This window comes from Lepisma saccharinum, chromosome 27, assembly GCF_977018435.1.
Source record: "Lepisma saccharinum chromosome 27, izLepSacc3.1, whole genome shotgun sequence".
NCBI lineage: Eukaryota > Metazoa > Arthropoda > Insecta > Zygentoma > Lepismatidae > Lepisma > Lepisma saccharinum.
In genome coordinates, this window is record NC_139255.1 from 23,945,401 (window position 1) to 23,972,109 (window position 26,709).

General features: G+C 37.2%; 1 protein-coding gene across 1 annotated transcript; it reads right to left on the reverse strand.

The window, feature by feature from the left end:
- Window positions 1-8,907: 8,907 nt before the first annotated feature.
- Window positions 8,908-9,495, reverse strand: LOC145980193 (histone-lysine N-methyltransferase SETMAR-like). The gene has a single exon (XM_083113222.1). It carries the CDS (start codon window positions 9,493-9,495, stop codon window positions 8,908-8,910), a length of 588 nt encoding a protein of 195 aa, XP_082969348.1.
- Window positions 9,496-26,709: the final 17,214 nt, after the last annotated feature.

Genomic DNA, 26,709 nt, shown 5'->3' on the forward strand with positions numbered 1-26,709 from the left:
AAACAAACAAAAAAACAAAAAGAGTATATACACATTTATAAAAATTTACTTGCTGCAATTTCATGAATATGTATTTAGTGATTTTAGGGGTGTAATTTTATGGTTGTCTATTGTTAAATTTATGCCTGTGAGACCTGGATTTTTCGGAGCAGAGGGAGGTTGTGACGGTTGATATACTTTACATAAATATCATCCCGCCACAGTCACTCTCTTCTCCTAACATACGAGAGTGAGATACGTCACGCGCCGAAACAAGTCATGGATCGTTACGTAATCTATAAAGTTATGCAGTTTCTCGACAGAGGCCGTTTGCTGCCTCGCCTCGTCAATCGCGCATGCGTAATCTAGACTCGTCGTTTGACCAGCGGTGGGAGCTGGGAGAACGAACAGTCACAAAAAGAGATCTCTTACACGCGTTAACCAGGACAGACCAGGATCACTTGCCAGCCCGAGCAGAGAGACGACAGGTAAACTTAATACTTCGCGAAAAAGGTGCCCGACCTTTTACCTCCCCCTTTGTTGAGTATTTGGCATAGTTTTAAGCTAACGTTATACGTTTGAGCTGCCGTAAGGTCCCATTCATCAGGATCTTTGCCATGTTGCGTGATGGGGAAGGAGAAAGGTCAATATGGGGGTATTGTCAAATTCATTTTTGTAGTTCGCTTACACGACTTGTTTAATAACAGATTATTCCTTCGAATTTGATGAGCGACTAGTACTGAATTGGTTATTACGAAAGAAATCAAGTAGTGTTAAATTATATATTTTTTTTTTTCTCTCCACTCCGTGACCGGCTGGAATATTCCGTGTACCCCTTTTTTTTTATGAAGTTAACCTGATCAGTGACTTGTTTCCGCAACATCTCAAATACTCTTTCCATAATTGTTGCGACGTATTTCAAGAATGGGTGTAGGTATTTATATTTAATTATTTTTAATAGTTGATGAAGATTTGGGAAGGGATTAAAATGGGTGTATATACGAACATAATTTTGGGGAGAGATCGTTGTTGTTTATTGTAAGTTGTTTGAATGGGAACTATAATAAAAAAAAAGGACTAAGTAAGGGATAAATGAAGGTAAAAGAAGTACTTGGAGGTCCGCTTTATTCTAATTTGTAAATATTATAGACTCCGAGGATTTTCATTGAATTGTTACATTTTGCATAATTTATAACATTGAATCTATTGTACTAATCAAGTCACTGTTACTCCTTTTTACATAAGAAAACCGATCTGTTTATGAATAAAAGTTTGTTTAAACGAAGTATAAATCTTGATCAATCCAAGAATAGATTAAGTGATTATTCTTTTGCAGAGGGAGTGGAGGTAGCTTGATCTAGCGGTTTAGAAAGAATTTACCTGGGTTGTTTAGGGGCGTACGTAATTTTCTTGGGAGGGGGAACTAGACGATTCCCCCACTTCTCAAGAAGTTTACGTTAACCCAGATTGCATGCACTCGGCGATTTAAGTTGTTTTGTGTCCTGGAGGATTTCAGAAACAAATCGATCCACGAGATTCAGGGTCCTACATTGGGCCGGGCGAATTAACAGTATCACGGTAGCAGCTTCTTTAACATTGTACCTTTCAATATTTCATTTTGAGAATTTTTGGGCTATTGGGTAGCACTCTACATGCAAGATTGAAGGGTAACTAACTAAATAAATAGTATTCGCCACAACACCTAGTGAAGGAAGCAGATAACAATTTCCCTCCACACTGTATGCAGTTGGAACTACATTTCTCTCCCATTTCCCAAGTTCTACGGGTAATTTACCACATTTTTTACATTGCTCCAATGCAGTCAAGACGACAAGCAATCCAAAAAGAAGAAGAAGCAGAGAAAACATACATGCTACAAGCAGCAGTTTCGGTCACAAACAATAATTACAGAATTGTGCTACAGTGTTTTTCCACACATACACATGCGAGCTCCTATAATGTGTATTTATTTGGTCATTTAACATGCATTATGGGAAACAATACTTTTCCATAGCCCTTATACACATCTTCAGTTTCGTGCCATGCATGATAACCAGTTTTATATGCATTCAAGTTTACATTATACTACAAGGAAGCGACAAGCGCCAGTGGTGTCAATTGACCAGTGCTAGCTTTAACTAGTGCATAATTTTTTTTAAGAAGAAGCTTTTACAATGGATATCCAATTGAACATGCAAGCAATAACAAGCATAACTACAGCACTTTCGAACATTTTAGAAAGCATGCTTTAGTGCCAATATTTTATGCATATGTTTGTCGCATGCAGTTATTATTGTTATTTTTTTTTTCTCACCAACATGGAATATCGAAAGCGACACATTTGTTCGCAGAACATTTTCTGATATTTATAATTCGAGAACACAGGTTTTGACACTTGCAAGATACCTTTTTTTTCTTCTTTGTGCAGTTATATATCAATTAGTTACAAGGCTATATAAATGCAAGGCTATATTACAGTGTATACATTACCATAAATTAGAAAACGGAACGCTATATTTACGTTTGTACCAGCGACAGTGTTCAGTGTAACTAATTATACGCATCGAATATTGTATAATAATACATCGGAATGTGCAACATAGCCAGTGCAAGTTCATATATTTGACGATGTCAGAAGTGAAGTGGCTTCGCAGTTAGTAAACTTTGGTATAATCAGGCTTTCACACAGAAAAAACAGTGAGATGTGACAATGTTTTACATGCCTACTTACGTTTACTTACTTGTGCACATTTTTAAGGTTTTGTAATTTATTTGAAGAGTCTATATCGAGTGGCGAGGCATCACAGACTATTGACTAAGCGCTCGCGGATGAGCAATTCTACATAATAAAATTTTACGTACAAACAAATGTGGTATATTGAGAGTTATATTGCTTAACTACACGAACTCTTGTGATTTCTAGTCTTATAATATTACATATTATTGTTTCTTACATCGTATAAACATACGAATTTGTTAGTATTAATGGTATTATTCATTATGATGTTTAGGGAATGGAATTTTTTTTTAGCAATTAGGACAATTAGTGATAGTTATGTTCGGTGGTCTTATTTTGTATATTTGGTTTTTTAAGAAAATATATGGAATTGGCGAACCTGAGTCATGTCAAGCTTTGCGATTTGACTTTTAAATTTTCAATGGGGAAAATTTTTCTCCGCCGGGGCGAACGTAACGATCCCTAAGATTGTATGTTTATTTTATTAAGTCTCTCTGAACGCTTCATGTTGACCAGGGCATTCACTTGTTTTTCTCAGCTGTCTCAAGCCTCTTAGGCATGTTTACAATGCATTGTGTTGTGCCATGCAAACCTCCTGAGCATTCAGGAAACAGGTAATACTTCTGGTTATGGTGTCAGCGGTTTGCATGGTAGCAATTATATTAAACACACGATTCGGCGATTCGGCATTGAGGAAGAGCTCGATGGCCAGGGAATATAGAGGTGAGACAAGCTGGGAGGTGACTGACTTTGGAGATTGAATGGAGAGGGAGAAGGTGGTCAGCAAGGCAGTAGGTGAGGAGTAGAACAACGCTCTGGTCGACAAATAGGAGAGAAGCTTACAGAGGTCTTCGCTATTTTCATTCATCTAAAGACTTCAGATAGACAGGTAATTATCCTACACCCAGCCATGATACAGGTTCAACGGTTCGCAAAACTCAACGAGTGACCATTGTCTTTTCAGTAGTTTAATTCCTTTGTGTAATTTGTACCTTTCGCATGCCAAGCGATAACTCGTCATGTCAATGACGAGTGGTCTCATCAAGAGGATGAATGATGAGTAGTTTACATCACCCCATCAATTAACTGGTTAACCTTCTAGGTGCTCTTAAGATCCCACGAACTTTAAGGTTCGTTACGATATGTAACTCTTCGTTGCACTAGGTGGAAATTATGGTATCTATACTATTAAGATAACTTATCATTCCGAAACTCTTCATTGCACTAGGCGAAAGTAATGTTCTCGTGTACTACAATGACAAATCAACTTATAACCCAAAATTCCTAATTATTTTGTAACTTTTCAATGCAGAGGTGAAACGTCCCTCTAAATCATTCTGCACCTCTTCATTATACTAGGTAGGTGAGTTATTTTAAACCTTTCTGTAAAATCTTCATTACACTAGGTGCAAAAGATTCGCTAGTATATTAAGGTAAATAAGCATCCTGTAACTCTTCACTACCGTAGGTGAACAGGGTTTTCTGTGTATTACGATAACCAATCATTCCTTATTAATCAGTCTGCAGGGGTGGCTCCAGAAAATTTTGACCGGGTGGGCAGGAGCCAAATAATGATAAATTAGGGTGGGCAGATATAAAATTTATGATTTTCACAAACACGAATTCTCTTGCCCTCTCCTCCATTCCTTTGTATTTCTGTTACCTATTCTCTTTGCTGTTGAATGTATTATTTATCTTTTTCCTCCATTTTCCTCTGCTTGTATTACCCCCCCCCCAATCCTATCATTCCTTTCTTCCCTCTATGAATCATAATATACCCTTCCTTATTTCACTCATTTAAGTGTCCCTTCCCTTCATTGTGTCTTCCTGCTCATATCTTTCAACTGCTCACTGTGTAGCTACTTCGCTGTATAAGGGGATTTCTTTATCCCTTTCAATTAAGAAGGAATTTAGCTGAACGAAGCATATTAGATTAATTGATTTGTTTTATTTGACTTCGGTTTTCTCCACATTTGGCTAATCGCGAAGATGAAGATGAATTGTGATAAGATGAAATAGATGAAAGGACAACGAAAAGATTCTCTCGGGCTATCACCTGGTCGATAGCCCGAGATAACCTTTTCGTCATTCGTCGCCAGGAAAGCTTCAAGTCTACTTCAGATGAAAGGACAGTCGCAAACACACATGGGCACATCACAAAACAGGGTCCACGGGAGTTATACTGGATGTGAGTACAGACGCCATAGCCTCGTTAGTCTGCAAAATATGATCCAGAGTGTAACGTGGAAGAAAGGTTGACATTTATACTCTGGAGCAAGGTCGCACGTATTGGCAGAAATGGGGGAATGCTGATAACTACAGTCGCCCCTCCACGCAATCCCATTCCCTCTCACGTGTTCTGTGGTCGAGCCGTCTCGCGTCACAACTTGCGTAGAGACTTGTTTTCGTTCGTTTGCTCCAGAGATAGCTGGGACAGAGTAGTGGCAGATGAGTATATTGCTTAATTCATGCGACAATTATGAAAAATATGGAACAAATTATTTATAAATACAAGAGGCACCGAAGGCTACAAGAATTTTTTGTACGTGTGAAACTAGCGCCGTCACTTGGAGAGAAACAAGGCCTAATGCTTCATGGAGTGAAGCAACCTAGCAGCAAATCTATTTGATTTGTAATTTTAGCGTTTTAGATTCGGAAAGCAAGTTATGCCAAAATTCGACATTTACAGTTTGCACACTGAAGTACTTTCAAAAATGAAATAACTTTTTTTTTTCTTGCGATACAATGTTGTATGTACTGTACATTAAATTGAAAGATGATGACAGAAAGTATGATAAACCCCACAATATTGAAGAAATACTTTTTGGTTTTTGTCTATAATTCAAATTAATGATTTTGAATATAAACAATTTTAATAATGAATTTTTAACTGAAGAGAGCACTGCTTCTTCGTTTAGGCTTAATGAATGATCCTCTTACTTGGCTCAAAGGGATATTCCAAATTGATACGTGTAGCTGCCTGTATTAATCTTTGTATTTAATTAATGCCTGTTAAAAAAGTATTAAAGTACTTTCTCATTCTGTATTAAACTTTCCTCGCATAGAAACGTTACTTTTCACACAAAATAAAAATAAAGGAATATGTAAAATAAACATCATAAAATCGATGTCATCACTTGCTGGAGTAAATCATGACCTGACTGATGCAGGAAAAAGAGATTATTGATGTGGTTCAATAGAAATATACCTAGCGATTGAGATATCAAATACGTTTTAGTAAGTTACGTAAAAAAATTGATCATTGTAGATATGTGGCAATTCTTCTCCTGTTCACACCTCACCTTCATGCAAATGGGGTTTATAAAAAACCCGTGGCTCGAATGCCCGTAATGGGCCTTGGCCTATTTCCCGACTGCCAGTCTTCCTCCCACAATCCTGCCTAAAGGTCTGGAGAACTCCAACCGGTAATAGGGTGACGTGGGATCAGCACGTTGAACCCCCAGCCGTTATAAGAGATTGTGACTATCATCTTTTTATGACATTCACAATTAAGTTTTATTAGTGATAAAATATTAGACAAGAAGAAAGACATTTCATGATCACTGTAACTGTTCTAATTATGTATTATGGGATATAGTGTAATACACAAATTCGTAAGTACATTTATGTATTTTGTTTTCTTAAAACAAATAACATATTTATACTAGTTGCTAATTCAAAAATTAGAACCGCAACAATTATGGCGACCCAGCCAGGATTCGTGAATAATAGTGTGGAAGTTATCTTCTGATTACTTTAAATAATGGATCGGAAGCAACATTCTTACAACTTAAGAACGGGAGTTTTCTTAAGATCCGATGTCGTCGATAGTTTCAGGGAAAATGAAACTATTGAAGAAAATACTGACCCAATGAAGAATATTATTTGTTGCAGTAACATTGAAGCAGATTCCCGTCTTGTGAAGTGCAATGGCTGCAATAAATGGGAACATTTGGAGTGTACAGGTTTGGCTGTAATGCACTGGGTAATATTTAGTTCTTCTAATGAAAGCTATTTCTGTAAATCTTGTAAACCAGATTTTGATCCATTTTCGTTAAAATCTTATACAAGTACATGAATTCCAACTTGGACAAGATTATTCCTGCATTTCATGTTACGGTTACCAAAAGTTTGCAACAAAATAATGAAAATCTTCAAGATAGTTTGCAACAGAACATTCGCTGCGAATTCAAAAAGATTCTTTATGACCGTGTTACGCTACTCACTTTTAGCTCCTAAATTTCCTCACGATGGTGGGTTGCTACCGCTCTATACACAGGCCGAGAACCCAGAGACTGAACCGGACTCGAACCCGAAGTCGGAGTCCAAAGCACTGCACGGCCACGGAGGAGGACGCAAATTGGGTTTATCTTGTTCACAATGCTTCGAAACTCTTTGAAACAGTTTCAGTTACTGACAATTTCCACAGGCATTACCCAAAATGCTAGGTGAAAGAAGTCTAGTCATCAATCGAAGTTATTTTGCGTACTATATGGAAGTAATGTGAAGATCTCTTTATATATTTGTTCGGTTTTTCTACATATTCGTCCTGTATGATTTTGTACTCCTACCTCAAAAAAAAAAGTGTACTTTGGCTGTAGATAGATATTGTAATACATACTTGTAATCACAGAAGTGTTAACTCGATCACAAATCTTCAAGTTTCAAGTTTATAATATGGAATATAATTAATTATAAATAATAGGTATTATTTCGCACTATATTTTGCTACGATGTTTGCTATTTTATTCGGTAAACTAATGTAAAACCAAAGGCAGCCTAACTTCTTACAGGATTAAAATTTGCGGGCCTTTCTCGAAACTACAATAACATATGCAGGGAGTCAAGACAAGAATATATATTTTATTGAAGCAACAGTATTTTTTTAAATACTTAATAATACTTCTTGAATTTGTTACGGTGGGCAATCGGGTGGGTAGAGAAATTTTTGGGTGGACGCTTGCCCACCGGCGCCCACCCGTCGCGCCGTCCCTGTCAGTCTGTAACTTTTCATTACACTATATTTAACGGTGTTCTAAATTCTTCAGTAACTCTTCATTCACTAGGTGGACAGAATTTTCATTATATTATAATAACTAATCATTCTATAACTCTTCATTACTAATCAGTCTGTAATTCTTCACTACACTATGTGAAACGGTGTTCTAAATCCTTCAGTAAGTCTTCATTTCACTAATTGGAAAGGGTGATCTAAATCATTCTGTAACTCTTCATTGCGCTACGTGGAAAAGGTGTTCCAGTATATTAAGGTAGTGATCTAAAGCATTTGGTAACTCTGCATTGCACTGCGTGGAAAGGAATCTTCGGGACCAGTTTTTGATTGGATCTGAAGGAGTCAACGCCTGGAGATTAAAGAACGCATGTATGTACCTGAAGGACGGAGGCGTCACTCCGATCTGAGCATGGTCTTAGAAAATTTACAAAACCTCTCGCTGGTTCCTTTTCTTTACCCAGTACATTTGATCCTCATATATAATTAGACAAATTAGTAAAGGATAAACATGGTGTAAATCACGGTACCTCTCGGTAACTAATCGTTCTCTAACTACTCATTACAAAGGTAGAAAGGTTGTTCAAAATCATGAAGATCAGTTTCATCGCTGAGATCCCGGTTCGGTTCAGTTATGAACTTACGAGGGGGTATCCAAAAGTTTTAATTATCACCTTGAAATAAAAAACATACAATAGTCACTTGCAGTGGTCAAAGTTAGTTCTTCTCTACATAGTCTCCCTGCAGAGTCACACATTTTTGCCAGCGTATCTTCACCTGTTTCAAGCCCTCTTTGTAGAAGTCCTCCGCTTTGCTCGAAAACCACTGTTCCACTTCTAAAATGACATCCTCTCTGTCGTCAAATCGCCGACCACGAAGTGGTTTCATTATCTCGGGAAAGAGGAAGAGGTCGCTTGGCGCAAGATCAGGCGAATAAGGTGGATGCTGCAAAGGTTCATAGCCTAAACGCTGGGCGGCGACAACGGATGCTTGGGCTGTATGGACGGGTGCATTGTCGGCCAGGAGACGGACGACTTTGCTGATCATGCCACGGTGTTTTTGTTTCAATGCATCACGCAGTTTCTTCAGAAGGTTGCAGTTGTAATCGCTGTTGAGGGTTTCGCCCTTCGGAAGGTAATCGGTTAAGATTACCCCGCGGCTATCCCAAAAACGGACAGCATCACCTTAACGGCAGATTTCTGGCCCTTCGCCTTCTTGGGAGGGGGGAGGATGGATGTTTCCACTCCTTGCTCATTTCTCTGGTCTCCGGATCGTAGAGGTCTACCCAGTACTCGTCCATAGTGACGAGACGAGCAAAAAAAAAATCTTCATTCCGCTCCAACAGAGTCAAATTCTGCTGGGAAAAGTCGTGGCGAGTTTGCTTTTGAAGATGTGTCAACAAGCGAGGTACCCAGCGTGCAGACACTTTATACATGTGCAGTTCCTCATGAATAATCCTCCACGCACTTCCGTAACTTAGTCCAGTCTCCGCCATCACCCTTTCCATGGTCGATCTTCTGTCGTCGAGGATAACGGCCTCCACTTTCTTCACCATGGAAAGATCATCCTTGATTGAGGGTCTACCCGCTCGTGGCTCGTCTGTCAGGGACATGTGACCAGTTTGAAAGTTCCTCTTCCACCTCACAACCGTGCCATATGATGGGCTTTCATCCCCATAGACAGCTTTCATTTCGTCGTGGATTTGGCGCGCGTTGTTGCCCTTCAAATGGACGAACTTTATGACACTTCGGGCTTCAATTTTGTTCATCATGCAGGTTGATCTCTTCTACAGCTTGTGGAAAGAAAACTACGTTCGACAAAAATTTGATATTTGCAGAAGTATGCATGGCAATGACACTGATTATGCACAAAAAGTTTCATGTAAATGTCTCTATAACTTCTTTATAATAATTAAAACTTTTGGATGCCCCCTCGTAGGTGAACACGTGATTACTTATATAAAAATGTTGAAATCTGAACGTCAACCCACAGAATAACATGATAAAAATTTGTTCATACAATGCCCTTAGAAAATATTTGTAATGAACGTGTATAAAATTGAGTGTGAAATTGATTGAATTGTCAACAAGTTTCTATTGCGTGACAACAATGAAAGAAAGGCCATTCTGCATTTACTACTAGCCCTACTATTACGAGTACTTGAAATGGTGGCAGTAGTAGTACCTTACTGCAGTGGTTCCCAAAGTGTGTGCCGCGGCTCCTTGTTGTTTCTGAAAATGTTTCTTGAATTTGAAATATGTGTTTATTTTTTACTTAAGGCAAACAACCTAACCACACTAACTGAGAATTACAAGTGTTAGATAGGCCTCCATTCTGACTTGGTTGGACTATTTGACCATCGAGTCTAACGGTGGAGAATTAAGAGACAGTTACATCGTTTCCTTGACTTCGGTTTCTCGAAAAATAATTTTAACTACACACGATAACATGGAATAAAATGTCCTTTGTTTTTAAAGCGGAGAACAGAATGAACGCTTTGAAAAAATACAGGAGTTAAAATTTCAATTAAGTATCAATTCGCTTTGACAAATATTTAATTACTTCAACTAAAAGTTAACTCCCGTCTCTGATCTAAAAGAACATTACATTTGACATTTTTAATGTGTGTCTTAATCACAACCGAATTGGAGATGGTGAAATGAGAAATTTGTGAGAGAAATATAATAAACATAGCTTCAAATATATATTGGCCTCCACCTTTAAAAATAGGAATTCTAATTAATGACGTCAGTTCACAACTTCATACTTCCGAGTAAGAATAATGTGATCTGCAGTTCTCTTACTTGTGTCAAAAAGAGGTTGATATCCGTTCGAGGTGTCAATCCAGGCATTGTCCATTGTTTTCTAGTTGACGGGATGAAATTAATATTATATATACACTTCACTAACAAACCTTGTCCATCAATGTTTAATTTTTGCAGTTCAATTTATTTACGAAATACTTAAAGGGATAACGATTATTTATATTAACACCTATCCAATGTATTAGTACAGTACATCGTTCAAATGTTCTTGCCTGGTCTTGTGTTTTTTTTAGATAAATACAGGAAAGCACTGGTGGGCTACAAGACGTAAGTAATACTTTCTGTTTCAACTTTGTTCATTGGGATCCTACAATGGGTGATTATTACACACAATTTATTGAAGACCGAATTTTCACCTTTAATTAATGTGACGTTTAGTCTGAGACCATCCGGACATCAGAATTCTCAGCGATCGGTTGATAATATGAAATGAATATATATATATATATATATATATATATATATATATATATATATATATAATATTGTTAAATGAAATAGAATTTTGAAAACGGCACGTTGAAATCCTCACGTAAATTGTAACGCATATGGCCAGCCTCTGTGGCAGAGTCTATAGCTCAGCTCTCCATGACGCCAGGGGTACTGGCTTCGACTCCAGGCCTGGGTATTGGTGTTCGTTCATCGTACCTTCACTCATTCGTCTCTTCGTGATTAGCTAAAGAAGTGGTAGAAAATCGAAGAAAAATAAACTAAATAAATCAATCACTGAAATTAATATTTGATTGAATTGTTGTTTTAAGTCCATTTTATGCAAAAAAAGGTTAATCGCGACTGTACCTACAGTTTAAAGTAGAATCCGAACCACTATGTGTCTCCACCGGATATCGATTCCGGGACCCCTTCATTACAAGGGGTCAACGCTACCACTGCACAATTGGGGAAGCCCTAATGCAATGAATATGATTGAATTATTATGAATAATGTCTACGTTGGTTGTTTAAAAGCTACAATAGCGACAGCTCCAGAGAAATTAACTTCAAGGAGGGAGAAAGAAAAATAGAGACTTAGAAAGGTAAAGAGAAACATTGCAAGAAATATAAGAGCGTTCAAATACTCCCCATACTCAAAGTTAGAGAATTTTTTACTTATAATTTATTAAACTTGTCAACGTATTGAATATATACAATTGTTAACTATATCTTGAAATACACAAAAAATATTTGTGAACAAAATATGGATAATACTGCCATATCTGAGGTCAGTAATACACTGACAAGACGACATACTATTTTGAGCGCGTTGAAATACACAGAAGGAATATTGAAAAAAAATTGTAACAGCGGCACTGCTCTAAATATAGCATAAACTCGTTTATCAAGGTCATGAATCCCTATTGGTAGACTTGCCAACTCATCCAGATAAATGTCGTAATAGATTTTTTAAAAAAATATGGGTGTATAAAAAAGAAACATGGAAAGTGAGAGACAGAAAAGTAGAACGAAAGAAAGGAACGAAAATGTATAGAAAGACAGAAATGCAGAGAGAAACTGTACAACAAAGAGTGAAATAGAAAAACAATTGCCATGATTTTGATGGTGAAGGTCATTTTACAATTAATGGTAGGACAATTGCGATGATCAGGACTTAACCTAACCAAAACGACACAGGACAAATAATGCTGTAGAATGTTGCAACAACAAAATAAATTGGTGGCTTGGCAGACCGCATCCAAAAATTCATGATGTTCTGGCCTGCCTCAAGAGCCAAGCAGAAGACACCAACATCAAGTACATGCGGATGGAACTCAGTCTAGAAGGTCAGAAATGGAAGAACCGTGACGAAAGAATTGGAAAGTATATTCGCACATATGAGGAAACGGACGGGTGACTTCAAAAGATGTCTGTTGGCTCTAGCTCATGTTAAAAAACTTGATTGAACCAAATTCCCAGCCGAAAATATCACGATTTCACATATAATTATCTTGTAAGAGGTATTATACCGGGTATTAAGTCACCCTTCAATACGATAGTAGATTTAAAATGTTATCCCAATTGTACTCCATCCCAAATGTCTGCCATCGCAATTGTCCGTCATCGCAACTATCCACCATCGCAATTGTCCGGCTACCATTAAAATTCAGCGAAGAAATTAGAAACAATGATAGAATGAAAGAACGAGAGATACAAAGAGAGGAAAGTGCATAAAATATATCATAGAGAATAATGGATTGATTTAGTGTTTTAAGTCCAATTTATGCACAGTAAGGCTAATCGGGACTGGACCTACAGTTTAAAGTGGGATCCGAACCACTTGTGCCTCCACCGGGTATCGAACCCGGGACCCCTTGATTACAAGGCGACGACGCTACCACTGCGCCATCGGGGAGGCCTATCCTAGAGAATAAGGGGAAAGAAAGATAGAGAGAGGAATAAATAGAAGAATACGAAAAGGAAGTAAGTAAGAGATAGAGAAACATATAAACAATTAGATGAAAAGAGGAAACAAGTGAAGGAAAAGTTTAATAATAGTTAAAATATGGGAAATTGTTCAATGGATAGTCATGTCTACCTGTATTGTATTTTTCTTGTACAGGGTGATTTTTCGATATATTTTCGCGCTATCTCTCACCGTTTTCGAGGTTTTTGCAATTTTAACGCTGGACTTGGAAAATTTTCGACAGAGGGGTCAACCATGATAACCTACTTTCATCTTGTTAGGAGCCGATGCTAACGCATGTCTCTACGATGATCCTATCGGAAAAAAAATCGGCAATTGGGCCACCCTGGACCACCAAACTTGCTATACGTACTCTACATCACCAAAATCGACAAGGGGATCAACGGGGGAGATTTTTCAATTTATTTTTTCGCTATCTCTTACCGTTTTCGAGATATTCGCAATTTTAGCTCTGGACTTGGAAAATTTTCAGAGCCTACGTTATTTTTTTTTTTTTGAATTTCCAATCAGGGAGCATGCCAATGCAACCTTCGAAGTTACGAACGACCCTTGAATTTTTAGGACCTCCAAAATTTCGTACTCGCATCACCAATAATCGGCAAGAGGGTCAACGGGGGAGATTTTTCGATTTATTTTTTGCTCTATCTCTCACCGTTTTCGAGATATTCGCTGGACTTGTAAAATTTTCAGAGGTTGTGCGTGTGTTATGTAACCCCTCCCCCTTTTCATGTCAGGGATGACAGAGTCATCTAGGAGCAAAATATTGGAACGTCTATCGCATGTAATGTGATGCCTCATATCTATTGTACAATGTTACGTAATGCGATGACTCATATCTATTACGCAATATTGTTACGTTAAGCGATTACTCATAGTGTAATGTAATGCGATGACTCATATCTATTACGTAATACGTTGACCTAATTCTAACGTAGTCTATTGCGCAATTGCGATAATGTGATTGGTTGAAAAAAAACTAAATAAAGAGGCTAACACTGAGAATCAGCCAGAAGAACATCCGATAGTGCAGTGGTAGTGTCATCGCTCAGCACTCCTTGGTGCAGGTAATATTTTTTTTATTTTGATAGAGTGTTTAAGTGTTGTCTTTTTACAACCATAGTTTCAACTAAGTTTGATTTGATCTGTTGTTGCCCTAGTATTTTTATAACCATAGTTTTAAAGCTACATTGTCCCCGAGAAACTTGTATTTAAATAACACCTGAGAATTCTATCATGTTTTGTAACTATTTGTTTTTTGAATTTTAACTTGATTTGGCGTCACGTGTTGACCTAGAGAAACAAAAAAATGGAATTTATTCAAAATCGTTTGTTAATTTCTGAGCCTGGTGTTCGATGCGGAAAGATGATTAGCGTTCCTAATTTAAGTAGACATCTGAAAATTTACAAACCATCGACCGCAACGAAAAGGGAAATCTATAATTCAGAAACGGAAGCTTCTACTTCCAAGCAAATGAAGTTATCCAATAAACATAAACCAATTAGATCTGCATTCTACGGCCAGCTTCAAGATTTCTCTTTTACTACGAAACCAGGCTGTGACATTTCTAGTTTCTTGAGTGAAATGAAAACATCTATCGTAAATATTCTGAAAAATAAACTGAAAAACAATTCAATAAAAGTTTATGTTGATCTGTTCTCCGAATACGAGAAAGCCGATGGTACAGTGTCTCTCAAAAGTTTTAGGACAACGACATTTTAAACTAGGCAACCCAATTTACACAAAGCGTTGGTGGGTTGCGTGTAGAGTTAGGCTCAATTTCAGGGTTGCCACATGCACAATAGATATTTATAAAATACACGAAAGAAATAAAAACAAAAGACGTGAGAGAAAACGAAAGGTGACAAAACAGAGGAAAAAGAGATAGCGAAAGGAGAAGAGGAAAAGTAGAAGAGAGAAGAAAGAAAGGATAGACGAGGAGAGGAGATGTAGTGAGGAGACGAGAAGAGGAGAGTGGAGAGTAAAGTAAAGGAGAGAAAAAGAGAAGAACGAAAAGAAGAGGAGAAGAGTGCCGTGGAGACGGAAATCTAAGACAGGAGAAGAGATACGAGGTGGAGATGAGTAGGATGGAGATAAGATGCGAGAAAAGTAGGGATGGCGATATGAGATAAAAGCAGAGCGAGCAGAATGAGGTGAGAGGAGAAAGAGAAGAGAAGAACAGAAGGGACTGAAGAGAAGAGGTAGTTGCAGAAAATATCATATCAGCGTCAAGAATTGATGCATTGGTCAAATTATCGACATGAAACATTCAATAACATTTTGAAATGTATTGGAGAATGTATTAGATCGGTTCGAAATGCCTTTTGGCTTAGTTCAGAGCAAGGTAAGATCTTCCATGTAAGATCTTTGATTTTACCTGCGATTATACCACTAAAAACATGAATGTAATTTGAATATTTATAAGAATTATCCAATTTTTGTCCACTTCTCGGTTCGTTGAAATGGAGATTTTGCAATTTAATATTTCCCCTCCCTCCATCGTTAATTCCAAACTGAATCATTCCGTTTCACACGGCGTGGACAATGAACACAATGGGATAGGTCTAAAACTTACGAAAATTTTCTGCCACCGGAAGGGTTTGAACATACGACCACCAGATTGACAGTCCTGGACGGTAAACACTACCCTACAAGCTTTCGCTCTTAGAAGTAAGTAGAAGGAGCTGACCAATGTGAAATGTAGATGCAACTCTCCTCCTACATGTAATGTGCAAACAATACTTGTTTGTAACAAAGAAAACGAAGGTAGTACGACTCGGCGAAAACATTTAATGAAGAATTGCACATGATGAAAACTTTTCAATCGATATTTGCGGAAGTATCCTTGCATTGAACTCGTGTGGGAAACGGGTAAAATTAGTATGTCCTGAATTGCCACAAATATAAATAGTTATTTCATTAATATTTGTCAATGTGTTTGAAGCAGTACACAATTATCGTTAGAGTATCATAATTCACGATCTTATACATGAAAATATCCCTTTTAATGTGTGTCAATTCATTTATTTGTTTATTTTTTATAAATTCCATATGCAGAACAATGTAGCCACTATACACTGCTATTACAAAAAATGTTACCATGCTCTTGTTTATAATAAAAGGAGATTTTTTTTAAAAAAAGAACACCTGGTATGGAGGATCGAACCTGGGACCGCTGGCAGCCCAATCGAGAACTCTAACCACTACACCACGCCCTTACCTTCGATTGGAACAACAATTTTTAAGTATTCTGTCCCTCCAATATTGTAAATGTCGTTAGGTATACATGTAGTTGACCTTTTACTTTAATTTTGAATTGCTTTCTTGTAGTATAGCAGATATCTTCGAGAAATAATTTTCGAAGTTATGAAGAAAAACTAGAATATTGGTAGTTGCGAAAATGCGAGTTATTTCTTCTAACTTATTATTGTGATTAGACATTATTATGGAAAATATCTAGAGGCTTGTTTCCCTTGGAGTTCTTAATTATTCTGTCGCGTAAATATTGTAAACGTTATCCTGCAAAAAGAAGTTCAATACTCTGATATAGCTCTGTACTTCTAGAATTACTCTATACACATGCATTCGAAATTTAACTCTGAATTTATTTCTTCGTTGTTAGTATATCTAAGCTTGTGAATATACTTTATTTGTAATTTTATAACGGTTACATGAACATCTACGAAATAGTTCCTTATAACAACCTCCGCTTGACCAATTTGCCAATATAAACAAATGGAATACAGATTGTCTTCGAGCTTACTTTGTTAAAAAGGAGCGGATACACGTATTACTTTCCCAATACTTATTGAATAAGGTTTCTTGGTTGTCAGAAATTATGACTTAAACTATTGCATGTTGAGCTAGCCGCCTCTGATGAAATCTATCATTCTTCAGATTCTCTTTCAAATTCGACTCTGGTCACTTGTAACTTGCTGAGTGTGTTTTGCGATAAGAAGCGGCCTTGAATAGCGTGAGTGAGTCACTTTGAACGCCAGCAAGCTACGTTACCAAGCTTGTCTGCCTTTGAAAACCAAGTCATTTTTCTTTCACCGTTTCCGAACGCGATTGCTATTGTAGAAGTATATATTCTCTCAAAAGAGCACGAAAGGAAATTTGACCAATATTCTCCCGTCGTTTAAAACCAAATATTAAAACTCGTCTTGAGATCGTTCGCTGCGTTCGAATCCGGCTCTGGTCGGAATTTATTCGGCCTGCGTATAGGGCCGGTGGCAACCCGGAGCTCCGAGTGAGTGAGCGTAATCCGGTCTAGAAGACCTACTATAAAGGCTGGGGATACGTCGGGCTGACCCCCCGACTATTCCAATACTGGTTGAAGATCTCCACGATTAGAGGTGACGAAGGAAAGCGTGGGAGGGAGATCGGCAGTCGGTAGGTATGCCTAGGCCCTTCATGGGTTGTTGCGCAACGGATTATTATTATTATTATTAAACGAAAAGTTCACGATTGTCAATAAACCTATCTGAACATAAGGCGGATGTAAATAATAAAGTTAATAGAAAGATTCTCCAAAATTTCTCTCCAACTGTCTACGTCAGGCCAGTACCCAGGGGGGGCATGGGGGCCATGCCCCCCTCAAACCCTGAAAAAATATTTAAATGTGAACCTATCAATAACTACGAAAATAACATCGTCGATATTAGAAATGTGTAAAAATTTCAATTTTGTTCTTACATAAATGAATCTGTTCCTTGCGAAAAAGTCTTCAGGCTGCTTTTAGTTTTATATGCAAGGCTACCAGACGTCCGATTCAGCGATTTAGTCAGACACTGCGTTACTTTCAATCCCTGTCCCGACTTTTTCGAACTGCAATCGTGATGCGAGAATGTCTCTTTATTCTTAACACACAATTAGACATGTTCTTTATTGTAATAATAATTCCTACTACGCAACATTTAATTTATAAATATATTATTTTCTAAACATAGAACTATCATGACTTTTCAATGGCGCTTGCACAATTTGAACTATTTTGTAATATCTGTCTCTCTCTCTCTCTCTCTCTCTCTCTCTCTCTCTCTCTCTCTCTCTCTCTCTCTCTCTCTCTTATATAATAATAATAATCCTTTGCGCAACAGCCCGTCTCTCTTATATTATTTATTATATTATTTATATTTGGGTCTGGGCCCTCCCTCAAAGAAATCCTACGTATGGGCCTGGTCTAAGTCAATGACAGAAATGCAAGCAATATTATTATTTATTTTTAACCGAATGAATGAAAGGAATGTGGAAGAATTTAAAAGAAATAAAAAAGAGCAGAACGACTGTTACTCTAGTTTAAAAATTGTTCTTCATCGAGGAAGAAAAATAAGAAGTATTTACTCCAGCACCTTAACACAGTGTCCCACGAGTCTCTCTTGACTATTACTGTCAAATATGGAGTGATTTTATGAATAAAATTTTCCGCCTGTTTGCGTCTAACGTTTGGTAGTTCGCAAACGGTGTAATTATTTCGTTTACCTTACGCAACAGCAACTACATTTCATAAGACTGTTCTGAACACGACACTTGCGTCAGTAAACAAGCATTTCGTCTGTTGCAGTATCTCAGGAAAAGAACATCGTCCTGCAATGTTCAAGCCTCTAGATATTTTCCATTAATAATGTCTAATCACAATAATAAGTTAGAAGAAATAACTCGCATTTTCGCAACTACCAATATTCTAGTTTTTCTTCATAACTTCGAAAATTATTTCTCGAAGATATCTGCTATACTACAAGAAAGCAATTCAAAATTAAAGTAAAAGGTCAACTACATGTATACCTAACGACATTTACAATATTGGAGGGACAGAATACTTAAAAATTGTTGTTCCAATCGAAGGTAAGGGCGTGGTGTAGTGGTTAGAGTTCTCGATTGGGCTGCCAGCGGTCCCAGGTTCGATCCTCCATACCAGGTGTTCTTTTTTTTTAAATTCTCCTTTTATTATAAACAAGAGCATGGTAACATTTTTTGTAATAGCAGTGTATAGTGGCTACATTGTTCTGCATATGGAATTTATAAAAAATAAACAAATAAATGAATTGACGCACATTAAAAGGGATATTTTCATGTATAAGATCGTGAATTATGATACTGTAACGATAATTGTGTACTGCTTCAAACACATTGACAAATATTAATGAAATAACTATTTATATTTGTGGCAATTCAGGACATACTAATTTTAGCTCCTTCTACTTACTTCTAAGAGCGAAAGCTTGTAGGGTAGTGTTTACCGTCCAGGACTGTCAATCTGGTGGTCGTATGTTCAAACCCTTCCGGTGGCAGAAAATTTTCGTAAGTTTTAGACCTATCCCATTGTGTTCATTGTCCACGCCGTGTGAAACGGAATGATTCATTTTGGAATTAACGATGGGGGGAGGGGAAATATTAAATTGCAAAGTCTCCATTTCAACGAACCGAGAAGTGGACAAAAATTGGATAATTCTTATAAATATTCAAATTACATTCATGTTTTTAGTGGTATAATCGCAGGTAAAATCAAAGATCTTACTTGGAAGATCTTACCTTGCTCTGAACTAAGCCAAAAGGCATTTCGAACCGATCTAATACATTTCAAAATGTTATTGAATGTTTCATGTCGATAATTTGACCAAGGCATCAATTCTTGACGCTGATATGATATTTTCTGCAACTACCTCTTCTCTTCAGTCCCTTCTGTTCTTCTCCTTCTCCTTCTCCTCTCCCCTCCTTCTGCTCGCTCTGCTTTTATCTCATATCGCCTTCCCTACTTTTCTCTCATCTTATCTCCATCCTACTCATCTCCACCTCGTATCTCTTCTCCTGTCTTAGATTTCCGACTCCACGGCACTCTTCTCCTCTTCTTTTCGTTCTTCTCTTTTTCTCTCCTTTACTTTACTCTCCACTCTCCTCTTCTCTCATCTTTGCTCCATTTTCCTCATCTCTCCTAGAATCTTTATCCATTTTCCTCACTACATCTCCTCGTCTATCCTCTCTTTCTTCTCTCTTCTACTTTTCCTCTTCTCCTTTCGCTCTCTCTTTTTCCTCTGTTTTGTCACCTTTCGTTTTCTCTCACGTCTTTGTTTTTATTTCTTTCGCGTATTTTATAAATATCTATTGTGCATGTGGCAACCCTGAAATTGAGCCTAACTCTACACGCAACCCACCAACGCTTTGTGTAAATTGGGTTGCCTAGTTTAAAATGTCGTTGTCCTAAAACTTTTGAGAGACACTGTACAACGAATATGTTTTACCATCGAACGAAAAACCAGTTTTTATTTTGGCAGATAATATAAATGAGTTCTATTCTAATTTTTTTATTGCTCACACGGCAGAAAAGCTAGTGTACCCTCCATTACTTTAATATCGAATCGTGGTGTAGAGAAAGCAGGAAACATTCCTTTGGCACATTGGAACGAAACACACAACATATATGAAATACACCAAGACGAAGATCTTACTTTGTTTGAAGTGAGTGCAGGTGATAAACTTGGCATTCAAAACACAATATTGTGAGATAGCGTCGACGCCTTGTAATCAAGGGGTCCCGGGTTAAATACCCAATGGAGGCACATGGTAGTTCGGATCCTACATTAAACTGTAAGTCCAGTCCCGATTGGCCTTACTGTGCATAAAGTAAATTAAAAATACCAAACAAATCAATCAATTAAACTAGTTTTCGAAGAACTTTGAAAACTGTTTTTACAGACTTTCTCTCTGGTGTAATTTTTCCAATTCAATATGCGAATAATTGGTCAAGATATCCCCTCCTTTTTGGAAAGTTATACAGCGTGTCCACAATGAGACTCCAACATTTTGAAAGTCTATAACTTTTTCATTTGAGATTGTACAGCTGTGATTCCGGAAGAAGCAGAAGCAGAAGCTCAAAAAGTTTATGTGGTAACGTTTTAGTGCGTGCAATAGCCGTAGTGGCGCTGCAACAATCGATTCTTTAAATATGGAGATTGAAAACGAGCGTCGACAGGTTTATTCGAAAGGAGTCCACAGAAGTCAGTAAGACAGGCAGTGAAGAACTGTGTGAACTGTCGACCGTTTCACACCACTTCTTTATAGTCTTGAATGTCAGAGGATCATTATTGTACACACGTCGAAAGTTTCGTTGCACTTGAATAACTGATTTTGTTTCTGCATACCACCACACAACCTGTGCACGCTCGTTTGGAATCTCCATTTTCAAAAATGGATTGCTGCAGCGCCACTACGGCTATTGCGCGCACTAAAACGTTACCACATAAACTTTTTGAGTTTCTGCTTCTGCTGCTTCCGGAATCGCAGATGTACAATTTGAAGTGAAAAAGTTATAGACTTTCAAAATGTTGGAGTCTCATTGTGGACACGCTGTACTATTCGTGACTTGCCTAATGTTATTATTTCCTGTACGGCACAAAGATAGCTTCCTTTGTTTTCGTAAATTATTCTCAAGGAATTATATACTCAATATAGGTGTAATGTAGTACTTTTTCAACCATTAAATTCTGATATCACGTGATGCTGAACACTAAAGCCCGGAGGTATGTAAAATGGAACTTGAAATCATTACATTACAAAAAGTTCTTGCGTATTGCCATCTACTTCAACAAATCGTCGTTCGCTCAAGTTGTTGCCACTTATCTAGTCCTGCAGATCACATTGATAGTAACACGATGCAAAATATAATTTTTAGATTGTATATTCAGACGGGTGCAAATAGCAGGCAATGCAATTTACACATTTCAACAAACGAACGATATAAGAATGAAACCGAGAGAGGTTTACGATTTCAAGACCAAAAAAGTGACATAAAATGAACAAAACACACGAAGCCCTTTCAAGACCTACAAACCAAAATTTGGAAAATATGTGGTACTCGGTTTGACACAATAATGAAATCAATTTGATATGTTACAAAATCTAACAATACAACCTCAAGCATAAATTCAAATGCCTCCATGGGTAGTGAAATATAATGGCCGTTGGCAACACTGACAGTGGTGCTCGCGTCTGACTGCAGGAATTACATCGAGTCTCACGTGCCTTCTTAGTACCCGGGTACAGAGAGAAACCTGGCAAGGATCGATGCCTGTGAGTTCTTGTTCGGGGAAACTCGCTTGCGCACCTTGCGCTTGACGTGCGTGTTGCATATTATTGTAGGCGCGACTCCTTGTGGATGGGTTTTTTCCGGGTCTCGTGCAGGCCTCTGATTAGGATCCTAGAACACGAATTCAATATCTAGGGCTGTCTTAAAAGTCACTATATACTTTTGTGACAGATGCTTTCTTTAAATGTTATGCTGTCATAAATATATGATAATTAGTGGAAATTTGTGTCTAATTTTGTGTAATTTTTGAATGGTCCACTTCAGACCCATATTACTGATGATGAACATGGATAAAGTTCCGATTTCATCAACAAATTTCTCTTCGGTGGTGAAGTGACCTTCCACGCATAGGGAAATGTCAATCGACATAATTGATGCACTTTCTTGAATGGGAACCAGACATGTCGAAAGTAGAGACATGTAGACACTGATGGTCACCATGTGGAACACTAATTCTTTGTTACCTGTACTTTGAAATAAATAAAGGCTACTTTTTTTGCATTGAACCTGTATTTCGTAATTCCAAAAACATTTTAAAATTGATAATACATTTTGAGACGCCGTGTGGATACACTATGCGTACACATACAATTCTCATATTTGTAAATATTCACTTATATTGCATATTCGATACACAAAGTTACATTCGTTAGAAATGATAGACGTACATAAAATTTCGAAAGCATGCAACTTTTCTGCATATTTTATACGTATGTTTCTTTATAAAATAAATGACATCTTTCACTATATCATAACTTCTTTACACATTTATTTCTACCGACAGATTTATGTACTAATACTTATTGCCATCTACAGAGAGTTCGCAAAACTAAGGAAACAAGGTCTTAGTAGTGCTTTATACAAAATATTAGTCAAATGCTGGTCAAACTGCACCTAGGACAACAATGATGTCGAAAAGAAGCGAACCGCGGCACTGAGTTTATCTCACAATAGAGAGTAGTTCGTTGTTAGAAACACAATGTAAATGAAGCCAAAATTATTATTGTCTTCTTCGTAATAAACGAATGGGTAAAACTCAATATAATTGATGTAGATTATGGGAAAAAAAGTGTTTTCACGCAGAAGGTTCAGATCGAATTTAATTGAGCGGCTGCACTTTCCAGGGCGACTTTGAAACTCGCAACATCATTATTTTCGGTCTAAATCAACCGCAGGTCGCATCCGTAACAGAACGTTAATGGCAAACTGGCGGGTAACGATGACCATTCTGTTGACTGATTAGTGGATTCGGGAAATAAATAATAATTGTCTTCGTTTTCTTCCACACGAGTTGTTGAATCAATGATGCGCATCTCTGGACTTTTTTTTCCACGATTTCGATTCTATGATCGAGCATTTATGCTTCGGTCTGACAGTCGCAGAATATCCAATTGCATGTCTTGAAGACAGATTGGACTTTTATGGCCATGATGGACGAAGCGAAACATTGGAGGTGAAAGGGATAAGTATATTCTGTTCGAGTGAGAAGTGGGTAATTACACCAATTATTTCTCTGCATACTGCATGCAAAAGGCCTTTCCAGGAAAAATGGAATGTATTGTATGTACGTAATACATCAGAACAGGAATGGGCAACTCAACTTATTTGTGAAAGAGTGCTCTCGTATGCACGTGAGCAACTCAGAGCGAGCAGGTTTACAGGAGCGATGTTAAATATGCGGAAAGGAGATACGACAGAAGTAGTGGGATTGGCTATATAACCAGCTCAAGAAAGTATGAACCCCCCTCAAGCAGATTTGCCTACACTTAAAACTAGCTCAACATGCCCATATGAGCTTTTTGCTCAAGTGTGGAACTCTGCCTAATCCAAGATTTTTGTAAAAATGCCCTCAAAAATTTCCTGAGAAAGTATGAGCCCCCTCAGATTGATTTGCCTACACTTATAAAAGGCACTTCTGTGAGATTGTTGTCCATAAACTTGTCAAAAATATGCCCCTCTTGATATTTTTTTTGGCCACACTTAAAACTAGGCCACAAAGCCACACACACCCACCCACACCCACCTATATTTACTTCCGGTCTATTTTTGGCCATTTCTACCCATTTCTGCCCACTTCCGGTCCACTTCCGGTCTATTTTTGGCCATTTCTACCCATTTCTGCCCACTTCCGGTCCACTTCCGGTCCATTTCCGGTCTATTTTTGGCCATTTCTACCCATTTCTGCCCACTTCCGGTCCACTTCCGGTCCACTTGTGGCCTATTTCTGGTTTATTTATATTGCATCATGTTTTGCAACAAATTATTATGCAATAAATTATTAGACATGTGTTATATTCTGATTGGTTGGTTATGACATAATGTGATGATGTGTTATATTCTGATTGGCTTATTGTTTCAATGCGGTCCGTGTTTAGGCTATATAAAGAGATTTTGCATAGCATATCAGCCAGTATTGTAAGAGCTGTTGAAGAGAAAGGGTGTGTTGTTCCAGTGCTGCTCATATTTTTTAAACACAAAAATATTGCAGATTTGTATAAATTGAATTACAAATCTATTTGATTTAATTGACAACCTCTCATAGGTTTATTAAGTATAGAGTTTTGATTTGAACCCCAAGAAATTTTATATAAATACCAAAGCCAAAAATATTAACACACATACACACACATACACACAAAATATACAAATCACACTGCTGAACCCAGTTGATATTTTTTTATTAAGTATAAAATTTTGATTTGGACCCCAGGAAATCTTATATAATAAACAACAACAAAAATGCCAAATCAAAAATATTGTAATCAAAGCAATAAGAATATATCCAGCCCCAATTGGGTTAAGCACCAAAAGAATTGTAGTCCAGATAAAAGCAGAATACTCACAAAAATATGCCCTAAATGCCATAGAAAATATAGCATGCAATACTTCACATATAAACATATAGATACTTCTTCTGCACAGTTATCAACATTTCCTAACAAAATTGATTGGAAATATTTGTGTGATTGCCCTGTATAATTTAGATTGCAAGGCCAAATTTTGCAATTTCCTAGATCAGGAACTTGACCCTGTGCACCAGAAACAGGCCATAAGATGTTTATCTACAAATTATGCAAATATAATATATTTTACAATTTGGATAATAGAAGATGATGAAAAATATAATATTGTTCCCCTATTACCCAGGCTGTGCTCAAATATTCAATATGAATACCTGATGATGTGCATGTATTTCCAGGATGACAATAAAACAATTACAGATGTGAGCAGGTGCCCAATATTGAATCTGCAAAAATTTGTTGCACTGATGTGAAGAGCATATTGAAAATTAAACTTGTTAGAATTGACAATGTTCGTATCACCGATAAGAATAATTATTATAAGATTACAAATATGTTTTCAGGTTTATTTTTTTGTTTAGATTATTAAGTTGTTAGAGCATATAATCACAGAACATGTGGCAGATATTATTACAGTGATGGCCCATATGTTGCTGAGTACATATACAGGGACAAGACTGAAGTGTTTGTAACAGCAGAGCTTGAAAAATACAGAAACATAAAATCAATAAAACATCTCATACATCCAAATTGTTGCAGGTTGTCTTATCTTATAGAGGTTTGTTCTGAGTACAATTATATCTTATCAATTATGAACAGCTCTGCTGCATGTTGTGATGATGAATATCTAGTCCCTAAACCTAACAGAGCTGTGCAGTGATGTTGTTATTGGGAACAGGATTCAAATCCTACACAGATTTATGGATAGGAGTGAAGAATTAATTTTTGCCATGAAATTATATCTAGATACTCAATATCCCTGTGCAATAATGCTGTTATTGGGAACAGGATTCAAATCCTACACAGATACAGATTCTTGCTGAGCTTAATAGGTGATTGTCATGGAAGATACTCAATATTTCTGCTGTTATTAGGTACAAAATTCAATTACACAGACACAGATATAATATCTAGATAAATAATAATGCATACAGAACTGTGGTTTCTATAAATCTATACTCAATATCCCTATACCTGACAGCTGTGCGGTGATGCTGTTTTTGGGAACAAGATTCAAATCCCACACAGAAACAGATTTTTGCTGGGCTTAGAACTATTATGGGTAGGTGATTGCCATGAAATAATATCCCTATACCTGACAGAGCTGTGCAGTGATGCTGTTATTGGGAACAATTTTAACAGAGCTGTGTTTTCCATAAATCTATACTCAATATCCCTATACCTGACAGAGCTGTGCAGTGATGCTGTTATTGGAACAGGATTCAAATATACAGATTCTTGCTAAACTTAGAACTATGCCATGAACAAAACTGTGCGGTGATATAATTATTGGGAACAAGCTTCAAATCCCCGCACAAATACAGATTCTTGCTGAGCTTAGAGTGAAGATACCAGTGTTATAATTATTGGGAACAGGATTCAAATTTTGGAACTATTATGGATAGGTGATTACCATGAAGATACTCAATATTTTTGTTATTAGGTACAAGATTCAATTATACAGATACAAAAATATTCATTAACAGAGCTGTGCGGTGATGTTGTTATTGGGAACAGGATTCAAATCCTACACAGATACAGAGCCTTGGAATTATTATGGATAGGTGATTGCCATGAAGATAGATACTCAATATCCCTATACATGACAGAGCTGTGCAATAATGTTATTATTGGGAAT